Source organism: Oncorhynchus masou, chromosome 12 (assembly GCF_036934945.1).
Source record: "Oncorhynchus masou masou isolate Uvic2021 chromosome 12, UVic_Omas_1.1, whole genome shotgun sequence".
NCBI lineage: Eukaryota > Metazoa > Chordata > Actinopteri > Salmoniformes > Salmonidae > Oncorhynchus > Oncorhynchus masou.
This window is the reverse complement of record NC_088223.1, coordinates 70566228-70583549: the sequence shown is the minus strand read 5'-3', so window position 1 is coordinate 70583549 and position 17322 is coordinate 70566228. Positions and strand designations below refer to the sequence as shown.

The 17322-nt window shown below is 42.0% G+C and overlaps 1 protein-coding gene across 1 annotated transcript in view; it reads left to right on the top strand.

Annotated features, from left to right (window-relative positions):
• The window catches only part of LOC135550748 (protein phosphatase 1E-like), an 83112-nt gene that overhangs the window by 58459 nt on the left and 7331 nt on the right, over positions 1-17322 (top strand). Inside the window, exons 2-3 of the mRNA XM_064981837.1 lie at positions 12565-12686; positions 16229-16428. Of these exons, the coding sequence (XP_064837909.1) occupies positions 12565-12686; positions 16229-16428 (322 nt within the window). The remainder of the gene's footprint in view (positions 1-12564; positions 12687-16228; positions 16429-17322) is intronic.

Here is a 17322-nt window from a genome sequence, read left to right as displayed (position 1 = left end):
CTCTTGCTTTAAGGCAAAGTCAATATAGAATCATAACATTCCACCCCAGTTCATCTGTTCTCCATACTGTAATTGTTGTTCAGATTATATGGTATATTTGTTGTTCAGATTATAGGGTATGTCACTGATGTATAAGATGCAGCTATGGTTGTGATGCATAGGGATTTTCAACCATAGTCTTTCTTTTAGTGCTAAAATACCAGGATGCAGGGCTCCTCGTCCTTCAATGTCACAACAGCCCAAATAACTGTTCTCTTTGGCCCAACTAGGTCACACTCTCCTAAATAGAGCCAGTCTCAGTGCTCAGTTCAACTCAGAGCTGACCTTTTTTACCCCTTTTTTACCCCTTCACCTTTCAAAACAAATATTTAACACATAATGTGAACCACATATACTTGCTACAGTAACAAACAGACATCCATCTAATGATTCAAATGTATCTATAGTATGTCTGAACCAACGTAGGCTTACTATTCACACTTGGCTCCAAAACTAAGAAAATCTTTGTTTGTCCATAATGACATGTTGGCATATCCTCTAACCCAAACCAGACGTGCAGACATGTAAAACCAGTGTGCTCTTGGTTCTTCATTGGCTGATCTTCTGAAGTGCAGTGTGATAATAAGCACCCTGTCCTAGCAACCTACATGTTACCTGACCAGAGGGACAGAGATGAGAGATGCATGAGAGGGAGAACTATTTTGATGTTGTTGGCACGATGAGTCAATATTGAATTGATGTATTGATGTATTTCTCACTCAAACATCCACAGGCACAGCCACACACAGCCCACGAGCTCCCTTTCATTGCATCGGTTGGATTTTCAAAGCCAAACAACGAGAGGTCTCAACCCCCCAGGAAAAAAACATCATTTGAGAGACCCAATCAATGAGTCTGCTTTTACAACTGCCTCCTGTCCAGACAAGTGTGTCACAGCTCTCCCTTCGCTGTGAGTCACGTGAGTCGCCTCTGCCAGGCTAAGTTTCCCAATCTTTTGCAGAAAAATACTTTGAAAGTATAGGGAGTGTTACTTTTTCCCCGCGACTGGCGAAAAATAATAGCTATGTGACCTGTCCTATAACCTTTGAGGGAACAATTCCATGTTCTTATCCATGAGTATCTTGAGCAAAGTTAATAGCTGTGGCATCTGAACATAATATTACGGTCCCTCGTGATCTGCTCCCGAGCTTTCAGCAAAGCTTGCTTTGGGCATGTGATGGCTCTACCATACAATCTACTGCTGAATCCACAATATGACCTTGGTATTAACCCATAACAGTCTAAGCCCTGTCTAAGCAGGGCTAAACTATATGGAATTGTTTTGAGAAAATCATACCAAGGATCATTTAGCTATTTGATTTAGAATTTTATTTTATTTTAAATGGAAGTATAAAACATTTTTGTATGATTTAAAAAAAAAAGATTTGGCCTTACTGCTATTAGCTAATACAAATACATTGAACAACATATTCACTTCATGGATCTACAGATATTCCCCCCAAAAATCAAAAGGAAGTTTGTTCTGAAATGTCTGAGAGATATAAGAAACATCAAGAAACATTTTTTTTTTATATGTATTTAACCCCTTATTTTTGGCACTAAATAGTTTACATACTCCTTAGCCAAATACATTTAAACTCAGTTTTTCACAATTCCTGACATTTAATCCTAGTAACACTTCCCTGTTTTAGATCAGTTAGGATTACCACTTTATTTTAAGAATGTGAAATGTCAGAATAATAGTAGAGAGAATTATTTATTTCAGGTTTTATTTATTTCATCACATTCCCAGTGGGTCAGAAGTTTATATACACTCAATTAGTATTTGGTAGCATTGCCTTTACATTGTTTAACTTGGGTCAAACGTTTCGGGTAGTCTTCCACAAGCTTCCTACAATAAGTTGGGTGAATTTCGGCCCATTCCTCCTGACAGAGCTGGTGTAACTGAGTCAGGTTTGTAGGCCTCTTTCCTTGCACACGCTTTTTCTGTTCTGCCCACAAATGTTCTATAGCATTGTGGTCAGGGTGTTGTGATGGCCACTCCAATACCTTGACTTTGTTGTCCTTAAGCCATTTTGCCACAACTTTGGAAGGTATGTTTTGGGCCATTGTCCATTTGGAAAACCCATTTGCAACCAAGCTTTAACTTCCTGACTGATGTCTTGAGATGTAACTTAAATATAGCCTCAACATTTTCCCTCCTCATGATGCCATCTATTTTGTGAAGTGCACCAGTCTCTCCTGCAGCAAAGCACCCCCACAACATGATGCTGCCACCCCCGTGCTTCACGGTTGGGATGGTGTACTTCGGCTTGCAAGCCTCCCCCTTTTTCCTCCAAGCATAACGATGGTCATTATGGCCAAACAGTTCTATTTGTGTTTCATCAGACCAGAGGACATTTCTCCAAAATGTACAATCTTTGTCCTCCCCCATGTGCAGTTGCAAACCGTAGTCTGGATTTTTTTATGCCGGTTTTAGAGCAGTGGTTTCTTCCTTGCCGAGCGGCCTTTCAGGTTATGTCGATATAGGACTTGTTTTTACTGTGGATATAGATACTTTTGTACCTGTTTCCTCCAGCATCTTCACAATGTCCTTTGTTGTTGTTCTGGGATTGATTAGCACGTTTCGCACCAAAGTACATTCATCTCTAGGAGACCTTCCTGAGATGTATGATGGCTGCATGGTCCCATGGTGTTTATACTTGCGTACTATTGTTTGTACAGATGAACGTGGTACCTTCAGGCGTTTTGAAATTGCTCCCAAAGAATGAACCAGACATGTGGAGGTCTCCAATTTCTTTTGATTTTCCCATGATGTCAAACAAAGAGGCACTGCGTTTGAAGGTAGGCCTTGAAATACATCCACAAGTACACCTCCAATTGACTCAAATGATGTTAATTAGCCTATCAGAAGCTTCTAAAGCCATTAAATCATTTTCTGGTATTTTCCAAGCTGTTTAAAGGCACAGTCAACTTAGTGTATGTAAACATCTGATTCACTGGAATTGTGATACAGTGAAATAATCTGTCTCTAAACAACTGTTGGAAAAATGACTTGTGTCACGCACAAAGTAGATGTCCTAACCGACTTGCCAAAACTATAGTTTGTTGAAAAACAAGTTTTAATGACTCCAACCAAAGTGTATGTAAACTTCCGACAACTGTACATATAAGTAGTCTACATAAACTCAGCAAAAAAAGAAATGTCCTCTCACTGTCAACTTTGTTTATTTTCAGCAAACTTAACATGTGTAAATATTTGTATTAACATAAGATTCAACAACTGAGACATAAACTGAACAAGTTCCACAGACATGTGACTAACAGAATTGGAATAATGTGTCCCTGAACAAAGGGGGCGGGGGTCAAAATCAAAAGTAACAGTCAGTATGTGGTTTGGCCACCAGCTGCATTAAGTACTGCAGTGCATCTCCTCCTCATGGACTGCAACAGATGTGCCAGTTCTTGCTGTGAGGTGTTACCCCACTCATCCACGAAGGCACCTGCAAGTTCCTGGACATTTCTTGGGGAAATGACCCTAGCACTCACCCTCCGATCCAACAGGTCCCAGAAGTGCTCAATGGAATTGAGACCCGGGTTCTTCGCTGGCCATGGCAGAACACTGACATTCCTGTCTTGCAGGAAATCATGCACAGAACGAGCAGTATGGCAGGTGGCATTGTCATGTTGGAGGGTCATGTCAGGATGAGCCTACTTTTTTGCCCCAGTACATTTAAAAAAATGAAAACTAGTAGTGCACTCACTCCAGACAGAATCAAGTCAGCTGCTGTGTAGGACTGATTTCTGAGAACCTGTCTACAACTTCATCAGCAAGGTGTCACAAACTATCGTAAATAAAGCACAAGCTACACAATGTTTATCAGTTCCCAAAATTATTAGCTAGCTAATTTCCATCTCTGTTTTTGTCAATGAAGCTAGATAGTAGCTAGCAGGCACATTGTGCAGGCAGGCGACGCTAGCTAAATCATCTTATCAAGTCAGTAGCAAAGTGTGGCAAAAACTCTCACTATCTATTACCGTGTGAGTCTGTCTGGCAGTGTTTCATAGCGAATCATGTTACAAAACAGGTCGTGATGGAACACAAGATGCTCGCAAATGAGTTGTGAATTTTGTAATATTGACAAATGGCAGTTGCAATACAAGTGCGCATCGTCTCAATTCTAATTTTGCCGAAAACAGTGGTAGACCATGATCACTATCAAACACATCAGCAAGTGGTCACTCGATAAAGGGCTTAGGGGCCAAGTGTTCTTTTAACATAACATTGCCGATGTGTTGTCTTGTGTAAACAAGTCTGAGGTGCTGTATCTTGTGGGCAGGTCTGTTCCACTGTCTGTAGGTTCTGCCGTACGATTGGATAGAGCGCATTCAGCACAGCTGTTTCTCTGTACATGATAATTCTCCCTAGGCGTTATCATCCTGTGTTAGTGGGCAAGTGGGCATGGTTGAAATCAAAACCTAACCCTCAAATATCGAGGGGCTCTATGAACATAACAGCTTCCATAACTCTTGCAATTCATTGTTTAGGAAGATAATATTAGAAAAATTATGCTGTTTACCCTTTGTAGTCAATGTTTACACTCAAATCAATGTTTCTGCCTAATACTGTGTCTTTTCAACCAGATAAGTTGTTTTTTTAGTTCAGCTGCCATTTAAGGAAGAGAGGGGGCCTGCCATTATGATTAAAAATAGCCATTTTCCTTCAAGAGTCTTTATCAATCATTCAACAGTAGACATTTAGGGAGTGATACTAAAATCAGCCATCCCAATAGTTTTAGGGGACCAATATCACTGAGAGAATGAGAGTCCATCCTCAGCCACCCTATTAGAGATGTCTATTCCAAGTACCAGGAACACGATGACTTCCATTTATGTTGTTCCTGAGTCAATAAGCATAGCTCAGTCTCTCCTTTTCATTTACATGCAACACAGTGCTAGAGCCTTGATAGAGTCCTTCAGCCATGTCACAGGTTCATGCTAGACTGTAAAGTAGCCAAGATGCTCACTTTGCAACCTTTTCTTTCTGTAAAGACTTCCTACTGCGTAGCTGTAGATATCGGTGAGAATCATATGCCAATAGTGCCCAGGAGGAATTGTAGCAGAGTCCTGTTTATGTGGTTCATGGCAGATTGCTTCTCCACCAGTGGAGGCTGGTGGGGTGAGCTGTAGGAGGACATGCTCCTTGTAATGTCTGGAATGGAATCACTGGAATGGAGTCAAACATGTGGTTTCCATATGTTTGATATCGTTCCATCAATTCCATTCCAGCCTTTACAATGAGCCTGTCCTCCTATGGCTCCTACCACCAACCTCCTCTGTTCTCCACAGAATGTCCTCTTTGAGACTGACTCCGCTGTCATGCGACGATGGATACGCTTTCATTCCGCCATATTTAACAAAACCCCCAGGGGAACCTCCTTGATACGAGGCATCCATAACAATGTCTACTTAATTTTTGAGTCCAAGTTCGTCTGATTGAGCTTCTCCCACCCGCCTTTTCCCCAGCCATAGTTGTTTCTAAAATGAAAAGCACACACACACACAACCCTGCTATAGATAACCTGATCAGCTAAGGGAATACAGAGCCCACCAAACCCCCTGCGACACAGGAGGGGAATTAGTAAGGAAAAGAGAACTCAGGTTTGCAAGAAAGAGAGAGAGAACACCCAGAGAGGATTCACTGGGATCCTTATGGACATTATGTTCATTTTCAGTGAGAGATGTCTCTGGGAGACTAGATCAGTGGAGCTGCCAGCAGTCTTTTACATTTGATAAATACGCTTCAGAGAGAGGTACTAGTTCTCAATCTGATGTTATGATGAGTCTCTTTCTCTTTCCCACTGTTCCTCCCTCATCCTGTCTCTGTCGTTCTGTCTCTTCCTCCCTCTGTGCAGTAGTGAAGCCGAGCTGAGCCTCCTCTCTCTCAGTATGACGTCAAAGCAAGGCTCCCTGACCCAGATCTTTCACCTCCACAGACAGCAGCTGCAGTAAGCTGCAGTAAAGCACTCTACGCTACGCTCTGTTTCTCCCAGACTCACAGCTACGCTATGGAAGTCAATACAGATCTAGACCATGCAAACGGTAACATCGCCCATGATGATAAGGAGTTTTGCTGTAGACTAGCTAGCATGGGGAGAATATAAAAAGCTCCTATAGGGCCTCAATTATAGATATGGAATAAACTGTATAAAGTGCATTCAGAAAGTATTCGTACTCTTTGACGTATTCATTGCTAGACAGCCATTTTCAATTTTCAAAGCGATTTTAGTCAAAACTGTAACTGTAACTCGGGAACATTCAATGTTATCTTGGTAAGTAACTCCAGTATATGGCCTTGTATTTTAGGTTATTGTCCTGCTGAAAGGCAAATTTGTCTCAGTCTGTTGGAAAGCAGACTGAACCAGGTTTTCCTCTAGGATTTTGCCTATGGTTAGCGCTCTTATGTTTCTTTTTATCCTAAAACACTCCCTTGCCAATGACAAGCATACCATAACATGATGCAGTCACCACCATGCTTTAAAATATGAAGTGGTACTCAGTAATGTGTTGTGTTTTATTTGCCCCAAAAATAATTATTTGTATTCAGGACATAAAGTTTACTTTAGTGCCTTATTGCAAACAGGATGCATGTTTTGGAAAAATATGTATTCTGTACAGGCTTCCTTCTTTTCATTCTGCCATTTATGTTAGTATTGTGGAGTAGCTATATGTTGTTGATCCATCCTCAGTTTTCTCCTTTCTCTGTAACTGTTTTAAAGTCACCATTGGCCTCATGGTGAAATCCCTGAGCGGTCTCCTTCCTTTCTGGAAACTGAGTTAGGAAGGGCATCTGCATCTCTGTAGTGACTGGCTGTATCGATACACCATCCACAGTTTAATGAATAACTTCACCATGCTCAAAGGGATATTCAATGTCTGTTTTTTGTGTGTTATTTTCATCTACCATTAGGTGCACTTCTTTGTGCGGCATTGGAAAACCTCCCTGATCTTTGTTGTGGAATATGTGTTTGAAATTCACTGCTCGGCTGAGGGACCTTACAGATAAATGTATGTGTGGGGTACAGAGATGAGGTAGTCATTAACAAATCATGTTAAACACTATTATTGCACACAGTTCATGCAACTTTTTATGTAACTTGTTAAGCAGATGCTAGAGCGTTTGCTTGATGCAAACACCAGCATAGTTGAAAATATGTAAAGTGGTACTTCGTGATGTGTTGGATATGCCCCAAAGGTAACGCTTTGTATTCAGGACAAAAAGCTAATTACTTTGCCACATTTTTTGCAGTATTACTTTAGTGCTTTGTTGCAAACAGGATGGATGTTTTGGAATATGTTTATTCTGTACAGGCTTCCTTCTTTTCACTCTGTCATTTAGGTTTGTTTTGTAAAGTAACTACAAAGTTGTTGATCCATCGTCATTGTTCTTCTATCACAGCCATTAAACTCTGGAACTGTTTTAGTCACCATTGGTCTCATGGTGAAATCCCTGAGCGGTTTCCTTCCTCTCCGCCAACTCAGTAAGGAAGGATGGCTGTATCTCTGTAGTGACGCGGTGTATTGATACACCATCCAAAGCCTTCACTATGCTCAAAATATTCAGTGTCTGATTTTTTAAAATCCAACTACCAATCTGTGCCCTTCTTTGCGAGGCATTAGAAAAGCTCCCTGGTCTTTTTGGTTGAATCTGTGCGTGAAATTCACTATTCGACTGGGGGACCTTGTTAAGCAAATGTTTACTCCTCAACTTATTTAGGCTTGCAAAAACAAAGGGGTTGAATACTAATTGGCTCAAGACATTTCAGCTTTTAATTTTGAATTGATTTGTAAACATTTCTAAAAACACATTTCCACTTTGACATTATGGGGTATTGTGTGTAGGCCAGTGACAATCTCAATCCATTTTAAATTCAGGCTTTAACACATCAAAAAGTGGAAAAAGTCAAGGGCTGTGAATACTTTCTGAAGGCACTGTATATAGAAATAACCCAGTAAAGGAGTTGTCAGCCAATAGATGAAAAAAACTGCAAGATGTGAAGCTCTAACACATTGTATCTGTTGTCGTCATGATGAGAAGCAATGCACATAGTTAGGTTTGTAAAATAGAATTCACAGAGATAAATGTGTGAAAAGAGCCTCTCTCTCCTCATCCCCATTCCTTCACACTGATCTGACTTCACTGTGTCGCACAAGCAGAGGGGGGACCTTATTGGCTGCTGACGAAAGTGTCGGAGTCCCTCAGCCAATGAGGGATACCCACGTCGGCACACGCCCCTCTCAGCAAGGCAGTGGCAGAGTATGTGAGCTAGCGAGAGAGAAAGAGCGAGGAAGAAAGACATAGAATTTCTATGAATGAAAACGCGGAGGAGGTGGACTAGCAAAGATGGCAGCATGGCAGCTTGGGACCAATGAGGCTGTTAGCATCTCTCTCGCTGTCGCACTGTCATCCATATAATCGCATATAAGGAGACCATGCCTTACCTATGTCATGTATTTTTTCACACACACCACTTAACCACAGATCCACCCCACATTCTCTTCCTACACACACATACAATACTGTACACGCATACCAACGCACACGCCTCCCACCACACAACCTCAGGCCATCTACCCACTGACTGTCCTCTCCACATTCAGGTAGAGTAGTATTTTTGTATGAGCAAGTGGGTCCAACTTGAAAGAGGGTTTATTTGAGAGTTAGATTGTTGGTGAATAAAATGATACCAGAGAGGAATCAAAAATGTGTTCAGTCAAAATAGATTTTGTACTGTGTTTTAAATTGACTCATCTCAGCACTCAACATTAATGCATTGAATTGTAGTGGTTTCAGAATAATGGTGACTCTTTTGAAAAACCACCAGTGGTATAGGAGGCCTTATGTTTATCTCCAACTCGATGTAAGCATGTGTCATGGGATGACAACACGTGTGTGTGGGTGTCAGGAAAAGCTCTCTGCTTCTCTTGTCCAGCTCTCTACACACACACACCACCAACTTTAAACCACAGAGAATATCCTGCCAACCAACTGTTCTCTAGTAACACAGGAGTTACATAAGCACTGATACTAACCTGGCTACCTGTACTAGACCATTAGAGTCTAGTACACAAGACATCTTAATTTAGAACACAACAAATCTCCTCTGGAGCTCAGTTGGTAGAGCATGGCTCTTACAATGCTAGGATATTTTTGGGTTTGGAAAAAATTGATGCACGCATGACTTAAGTCGCTTTGGATAAAAGCGTCTGCTAAATGGCATTTATTATTATTATTATTATTATTATTACATTAACCAGTAATTAGTAAAATAATCTTTGCCTGAGTTAATAGGCTGTAGTATCTGGAGTAGAGATAATCACATTTTCGGATTAAGATCAACTTTGACTCATTCTTAACTTCTCGATCTAAATGAGAATATTGTGGAGTTAAAAATAACCTATGACCTTGCTATCGAATGTTATTAATGTAGCTGCAGTTTCAACATGATCTACATTTCAGAATATGCTGTAAATGTTTTTACTTTGTATGAGTCTCTGTCAAAAAGATATCAACTTCCCCGATGATAATTGTTACAATTGACCCAATATGTTAAACAGGTATTGTAACTAGACTGGTTATCACTGCTTACCCGCAATAAGATGGAATGTGAACGTGTATGGCACTTGGCACAAAGAGACTTTTAACCTGTTATCTGAGATATGTTAAGTTATCTGCTCATGTTAATTTGAGTATTCCTCTTATAGAGTAGCTATGCTGAGTCACTTTGGTTACCCCCGTATACAGTGCTTATCAGGGCTGTCGCTGGGCAATACGGAGTTTCAGCTCCCTCCAAAGATTTACTATTGGGTTCAGGTCTGGAGACTGGCTTGGCCACTCCAGGACCTTGAGATGCTTCTCACAGAGCCACTCCTTAGTTGCCCTGGCTGTGTGTTTCGAGTCGTTGTCATGCTGGAAGACCCAGCCACGACCCATCTTTTGCTCTTACTGAGGGAAGAAGATTGTTGGCCAAGATCTGGCGATACATGGCCCCATCAATCCTCCCCTCAATACGGTGCAGACGCCCTGTCCCCTTTGCAGAAAATCATCCCCAAAGAATTATGTTTCCACCTCCATGCTTCACGGTTGGGATGGTGTTCTTGGGGTTGTACTCATCCTTCTTCTTCCTCCAAACACGGCGAGTGGAGTTTAGACCAAAAAGCTCTATTTTTGTCTCATCAGACCACATGACCTTCTCCCATTCCTCCTCTGGATCATCCAGATGGTCATTGGCAAACTTCAGACGGTCCTGGACATGCGCTGGCTTGAGCAGGGGGATCTTGGTTGCGCTGCAGGATTTTAATCCATGACGGCGTAGTGTGTTACTAATGGTTTTCTTTGAGACTGTAGTCCGAGCTCTCTTCAGGTCATTGACCAGGTCCTGCCGTGCAGTTCTGGGCTGATCCCTCACCTTCCTCATGATCATTGATTCCCCATGAGGTGAGATCTTGCATGGAGCCTCAGACCGAGGGTGATTGACCGTCATCTTGAACTTCTTCCATTTTCTAATAATTGCGCCAACAGTTGTTGCCTTCTCACCAAGCTGCTTGCCTATTCTTCTGTAGCCCATCCCAGCCTTGTGCAGGTCTACAATTTTATCCCTGATGTCCTTACACAGCTCTCTGGTCTTGGCCATTGTGGAGAGGTTGGAGTCTGTTTGATTGAGTGTGTGGACAGGTGTCTTTTATACAGGAAAATAGTTCAAACAGGTGCAGTTAATACAGGTAATGAGTGGAGAACAGGAGGGCTTCTTAAAGAAAAACTAACAGGTATGTGAAAGCCAGAATTCTTACTGGTTGGTAGGTGATCAAATACTTATGTCATGCAATAAAATGCAAATTAATGACTTAAAAATCATACAGTGTGATTTTCTGGATTTTTGTCTCTCACATTTTAGGTGTACCTATGATAAAAATTACAGACCTCTACATGCTTTGTAAGTAGGAAAACCTGCAGAATCGGCACTGTATCAAATACTTGTTCTCCCCACTGTATATTTTCAAAATTCAAGTTGGTTGTTGATCATTGCTTGACAGCTATTCAAGTCTTGCCGAAGATTGTCAAACTTTAACTCGGCCAGTGTTTCCTTGGTAAGCAACTCCAGTGTATATTTGGTGTTGTGTTTTAGGTTATTGTTCTGCTGAAATGTGAATTTGTCTCACAGTGTCTGGTGGAAAGCAGACAGAACCAGGTTTTCATCTAGGATTTTGTATGTGCTTAGCTTCATTACGTTTATTTTTATTTTTTTAAACTCCAGTCCTTGTTGATGACAAGCATACCCATGATGCAGACACCACCATAGTTGAAAATATGGAAATTGGTACTCAGTCATGTGTTGGATATGCACAAAACATAACGCTTTGTATTCAGGAAAAAAACTTAATTCCTTTGCCACATTTTTTGCAGTATTACTTTAGTGCTTTGTTGCAAAACGGATGGAAGTTTTGTTCATTCAACTATATGCTTTTTAAGTAGGAAAACCTGCAAAATCGGCAGTGTATCAAATACTTGTTCTCCCCACTGTATTTACGCTCAGTGTGTCGTCTTGATCGCTGGTGAAAAATTCATTTATTTTGTAGAATTGTCCATCTCTCTCCCTCTCTCTCTCTGTCGTGGTTAGAGGGAATAGTTCAGAGTGACATTCGTTATAGAATGGATGTTTCGGCGGTTGTCGTTCTTCGTGTTCAATGATATCGAATTCTTAGCTGCAGACAAGTAATTAATATCAAAGACTTGTTCTTATTCTGTCGGTATCGATATTCTAAGAGTTTAACCACGTGGTATGGTTAATATTTTCAGCAATCATCTACAACCTTTGTCCTTCTAATGGAGAAAAACATGGTCTGCAACCTTTAGCCATCTCGTAATTGAGGTAAGCTCGGTCTGCCGATCGAAAACCTGAGTGGGGGTTTTATTCGGAAGGGCCGAAAAGGGCTGTCCCAGGATGTCTGACCCTAACTGGGCTCAGGGGCGGTCCTCTGATTTAGTTCAAATCAAAAGGGAATTGTATTTTGTAGTCCAAAATCATATTACACAATTATACAAACAGTATCATACTCACTCATTCATCTTATACAACAATTAGATGTAAACCTCATATCTGAGGCTATTATATAAACAGCGTTATGGTAATGTGGCCAGCTTCCCCAAGTTGTGACAAACAGACCAGTTCGTAGCTGGATTCTTCACGGATCTTTTATACTTTCTCCGGAACATGAAATTTGTTTGTACCTCAAGTTCTGTGAGGTGGAAGGAATTCCTTTGTTCTCTCTGAAAATTTACTCTCTCTATACTGTGTGTCCATGAGGAGATCCTCAGGAATTTACGACGTCTCTCTGACCACAGCAACCTAGTTGAAGGAGGCAAGGGGGAGGCAGGGAGAGGGGGATGGGGCTTGCTCTACCCAAAGAGGCCAATGTCATGACAACCTTCTTCCCTCTTCCTCCCACGCTTTGATCTTTCTTCCTTCCTGTTATAACGCCTCCATTTCCCTTTTTTTCCTACAGTAACTGCCCCTTCTCCCTGGCGGCTGCCCTGGCACGTTCTACAGCAGACAGTGTTCTGCAGAGTGACCTCTCCATCTACCACATCCAGAAGACTGTTGAGGATGGAGTAGACCCTTTCCCCCGTGAGTCCCCTGTCAGCCCACGCCTGACATGCAAAATCAGGTCATATACTTACCTAGCTAGGCTACTGTATGGACAGAGTTACTTGTTATACAATATATTAGCTGAAATTCAAAGCCTTTGTCAGTTTAGGTGTTGTTTCAGTCAACACCATGGACAAATGAGAACAATCACCATTTGTATACTCATCTAATACTTAGCATTCAAACAGTTGCACTTCCTGACTCACTTTTTTCATACCACAGTTTGATGCCATCCACTGTCACTTATAATTCCCTTTACTTTGTTAGTGACAAAATAAAGCACTCTGTGGAGCGAACAAGCGAGAGCAGAGGTCTTTTAGAAGATAAGGAAACATCAGTTTAAATAACCCTGCAACACTCCTTTAAGATCTCTGTGTTTTTGAAAGGGAGAGAGAGAAAGAGGCAGAAAGAGAATGCAAGGGAAATATTATATGTATCTGTTACTTGAACTAAGTGAAGCATTATTTGGGCTGCAATCTGAGGTGCTGTTAACTCTAATGAACGTATCCTCTGTAGCAGAGCTAACTCTGCGTGATCCTTTCCTGTAGCGGTCCTCATGAGAGCCAGTTTCATCATAGCGCTTTATGGTTTTTGAGACTGCACGTTAAGAAACTTTTGAAGTTCTTTAAATTTTCTAGATTGACTGACTCTCATGTCTTAAAGTAATAATGGACTGTCGTTTCTCTTTATTTATTTGAGCTGTTCTTTCCATAATATGGACTTGGTCTTTTACCAAATAGGGCTATCTTCTGTATACCACCCCTACCTTGTCACAACACAACTGATTGTCTCAAACAATTTAAGATGGAAATAAATTCCAGAAATTAACTTTAACAAGGCACACCTGTTAATTGAAATGCATTCCAGGTGACGACCTCATGAAGCTCCTAATGTGACGACCTCAAAATATATTTTGATTTGTTTAACACTTTTTTTGGTTACTACATGGTTCCATATGTGTTATTTCATGGTTTTGATGTCTTCACTTTTATTCTACAATGTAGAAAATAGTACAAATAAATAAAAACCCTTGAATAGGTGTGTCCAAACTTTTGACTGGTACTGTATAAACTCAGCAAATAAAGAAACATCCCTTTTTCAGGACCCTGTCTTCCAAAGATAATTAGGAAAAATCCAAATAACTTCACAGATCTTCATTGTAAAGGGTTTCCCATGCTTGTTCAATTAACCATAAACAATTAATGAACATGCACCTGTGGAATGGTCATTAGGATACTAACAGCTTACAGATGGTAGGCAATTAAGGTCATAGTGATGACAACTTAGGACACTAAAGAGACCTTTCTACTGATTCTGGAAAAACCCAAAAGAAAGATGCCCAGGGTCCCTGCTCATCTGCATGAACGTGCCTTAGGTATGCTGCAAGGAGGCATGATAACTGCATATTTGGCCAGGGCAATAAATTGCAATGTCCGTACTGTGAGACACCTAAGACAGCGCTACAGGGAGACAGGACAGACAGCTGATCGTCCTCGCAGTGGCAGACCACGTGTAACAACACCTGCACAGGATCGTTACATCCGAATATCACACCTGATGGACAGGTACAGGATGGTAACAACAACTGCCCGAGTTACACCAGGAACACACAATCCTTCCATCAGTGCTCAGACTGTCCGCAATAGGCTGAGAGAGGCTGGACTGAGGGCTTGTAGGCCTGTTGTAAGGCAGGTCGTCACCAGACATCACCGGCAACAATGTTGCCTATGGGCACAAACCCACAGTTGCTGGACCAGACAGGACTGGCAAAAAGTGCTCTTCACTAACGAGTCGCGGTTTTGTCTCACCAGGGATGATGGTCGGATTTGGGTTTATCGTTTAAGGAATGAGCGTTACACAGAGGCCTGTACTCTGGAGCGGGATCGATTTGGAGGTGGAGGGTCCGTAATGGTCTGGGGTGGTGTGTCATAGCATCATCGGACTGAGCTTGTTGTCATTGCAGGCAATCTCATCGCTGTGCGTTACAGGGAAGGCATCCTCCTACCTCATGTGGTACCCTTCATGCAGGCTGATCCTGACATGACCCTCCAGCTTGACAATGATACCAGCCATACTGCTCGTTCTGTGCGTGATTTCCTGCAAGACAGGAATGTCAGTGTTCTGCCATGGCCAGCGAAGAGCCCAGATCTCAATTCCAATGAGCAAGTCTGGGACCAGTTGGATCGGAGGGTGAGGGCTAGGGTCATTCCCCCCAGAAATGTCCAGGAACTTGCAGGTGCCTTGGTGGAAGAGTGGGGTAACATCGCACAGCAAGAACTGGCAAATCTTGTGCAGTCCATGAGGAGGAGATGCACTTAATGTACTTAATGCAGCTGGTGGCCACACCAGATACTGTTACATTTGATTTTGACAACCCCCCTTTGTTCAGGGACACATTATTCAATTTATGTTTGTCACATGTCTGTGAACTTGTTCAATGTATGTCTCAGTTGTTGAATCTTGTTATGTTCATACAAATATTTACACATGTTACGTTTGCTGAAAATAAATGCAGTTGACAGTGAGAGGACGTTTCTATTTTTGAGTTTATATATGTACTTTATTTACACTGAGTGTACAAAACATTAAGAACACCTTCCTAATATTGAGTTGCACCCCCTTTTGCTCTCAGAACAGCCTCAATTCGTCAGGGCATGGACTCTTCATGGTGTCAAAAGCGTTCCATATTGACTCCAATGCTTCCCACAGTTGTGTCAAGTTGGCTGGATATCCTTTGGGTGGTGGACCATTCTTGATACACACGGGAAACTGTTTAGTGTGAAAAAGTCAGAAGCATTACATTTAACAATATAATCATAGTGTTACTCCTCACAGGCAAACAAAAGACAGGGGTTAGCCAGGGGAGAGAGACATGAGAGGTTAGGCGTGCCGACAATAGGTGACCTATTCCCATTAAATCTGGTAGGAGTGCAGTCTGCAGCACACAGACGGAGACGGTGTGGAGGAGAAAATGTCAGCCGTCCCCTCCGGGAGACCCAGCCGGCGAGATCACTTCATCATGACATCCTCTTTTTCCCTCCATCTCTCTGTCCGTTTCCCCAGCCCCCAACCCATTTGCCAGATGGCCTCTCTTGCCCACTTGTCCTTAATTCCACTGGAACCGTCCCCTTGTATTCCCCGTGTAAGGCCCAATGTTAGCTTGCATGAGTGGCTTTGGGTTGGTTCAAGTGAGACAGATCTCAAGTATGGAAAACAGGGGTTCCCAGACTAATGGGGCATTTGGGACTCTGTGTGTGTGTGTGTGTGTCATTGTAAATGAGAATTTGTTCTTAACTGACTTACCTAGTTAAATAAAAACATGTGTGTATATTATTCGGCACATTCTTTTCATGTGACAATATGCATCTGTATGCCATTCTTTTCACCAGTGCACTAATGCATCCATGTATAGTGTGTAGTGTATAGTGTGTAGTGTATGGTGTGTAGTGTACTGTATGTGTGTGAGCCTGTGGTCTAATCACATGCCATTTGTGTGTTTGTTTATGCGTGTCGTCTTTTAGAGATTGAGTCGGTGGCATTTGCCAGGCTCATTTTCAACAAACTGTGTGAAACATGCTGCCTGTGGCTGAAAGACTTCCCTTACCGCCGCCGCCCTCAGCCCTACTACGAGACTTCCATCCACGCCATCAAAAACATGCGCCGCAAGATGGAGGACAAACATATCGTCATCCCCGACTTCAACACTCTCTTCAACATACAGGTAAGCATGAACAGAGTAGTCATTAACCACAGGTCTAGGATCAGTTCAACATAGAGGTAAGCATGAACATAGTAGTCATTAACCACAGGTCTAGGATCAGTTCAACATAGAGGTAAGCATGAACATAGTAGTCATTAACCACAGATCTAGGATCAGTTCACTCTAGCATGGTTAATGAGGATAGAAGATTTTAACCACAGATCTAGGATCAGATTACCAGTGGGTAAACCCAGTAGGCTAACCCGGTGGGCTAATCCAGATTCCCTGCAGGGAAGCTACCATCTCACTTCACTATAGGGAGAAGATCAATAAAACTGCACTATCCAACTTATTCCCAATACAGCCCCAATGAGAGCAGTAAATAATAGCACATTAGGTGGCTGCCAGTGAATTAAATGCTTTTAATAGCATTATTGGCCATAGTGCTCTAGCATGCTCCCTCGGGCCCACACACACAGACACAAACACACACACACACACACACACACACACACACACACACACACACACACACACACACACACACACACACACACACACACACACACACACACACACACACACACACACACACACACACACACACACACACACACACACACACACACACACACACACGCACACACACACACACACAGATTGACAGACTGACACACACACACCACACCCCAGGCTGATAATGGCATGTTATCTGAGTCACACAGAGTCAATCAGATATGTCATTGAAATCCTATCCTTATTGATTTGCCAGTCATTCCAAATGATTATGGATAATTCCCTCACAACCCTTCTGAACCAACCGACCAAAGAGACATCCCAGACAGGCAGACACACCAGCTCAAAGATCCTCATATAATGAGATAATTATTCTGTCGGATCAAATGTTTATCCATT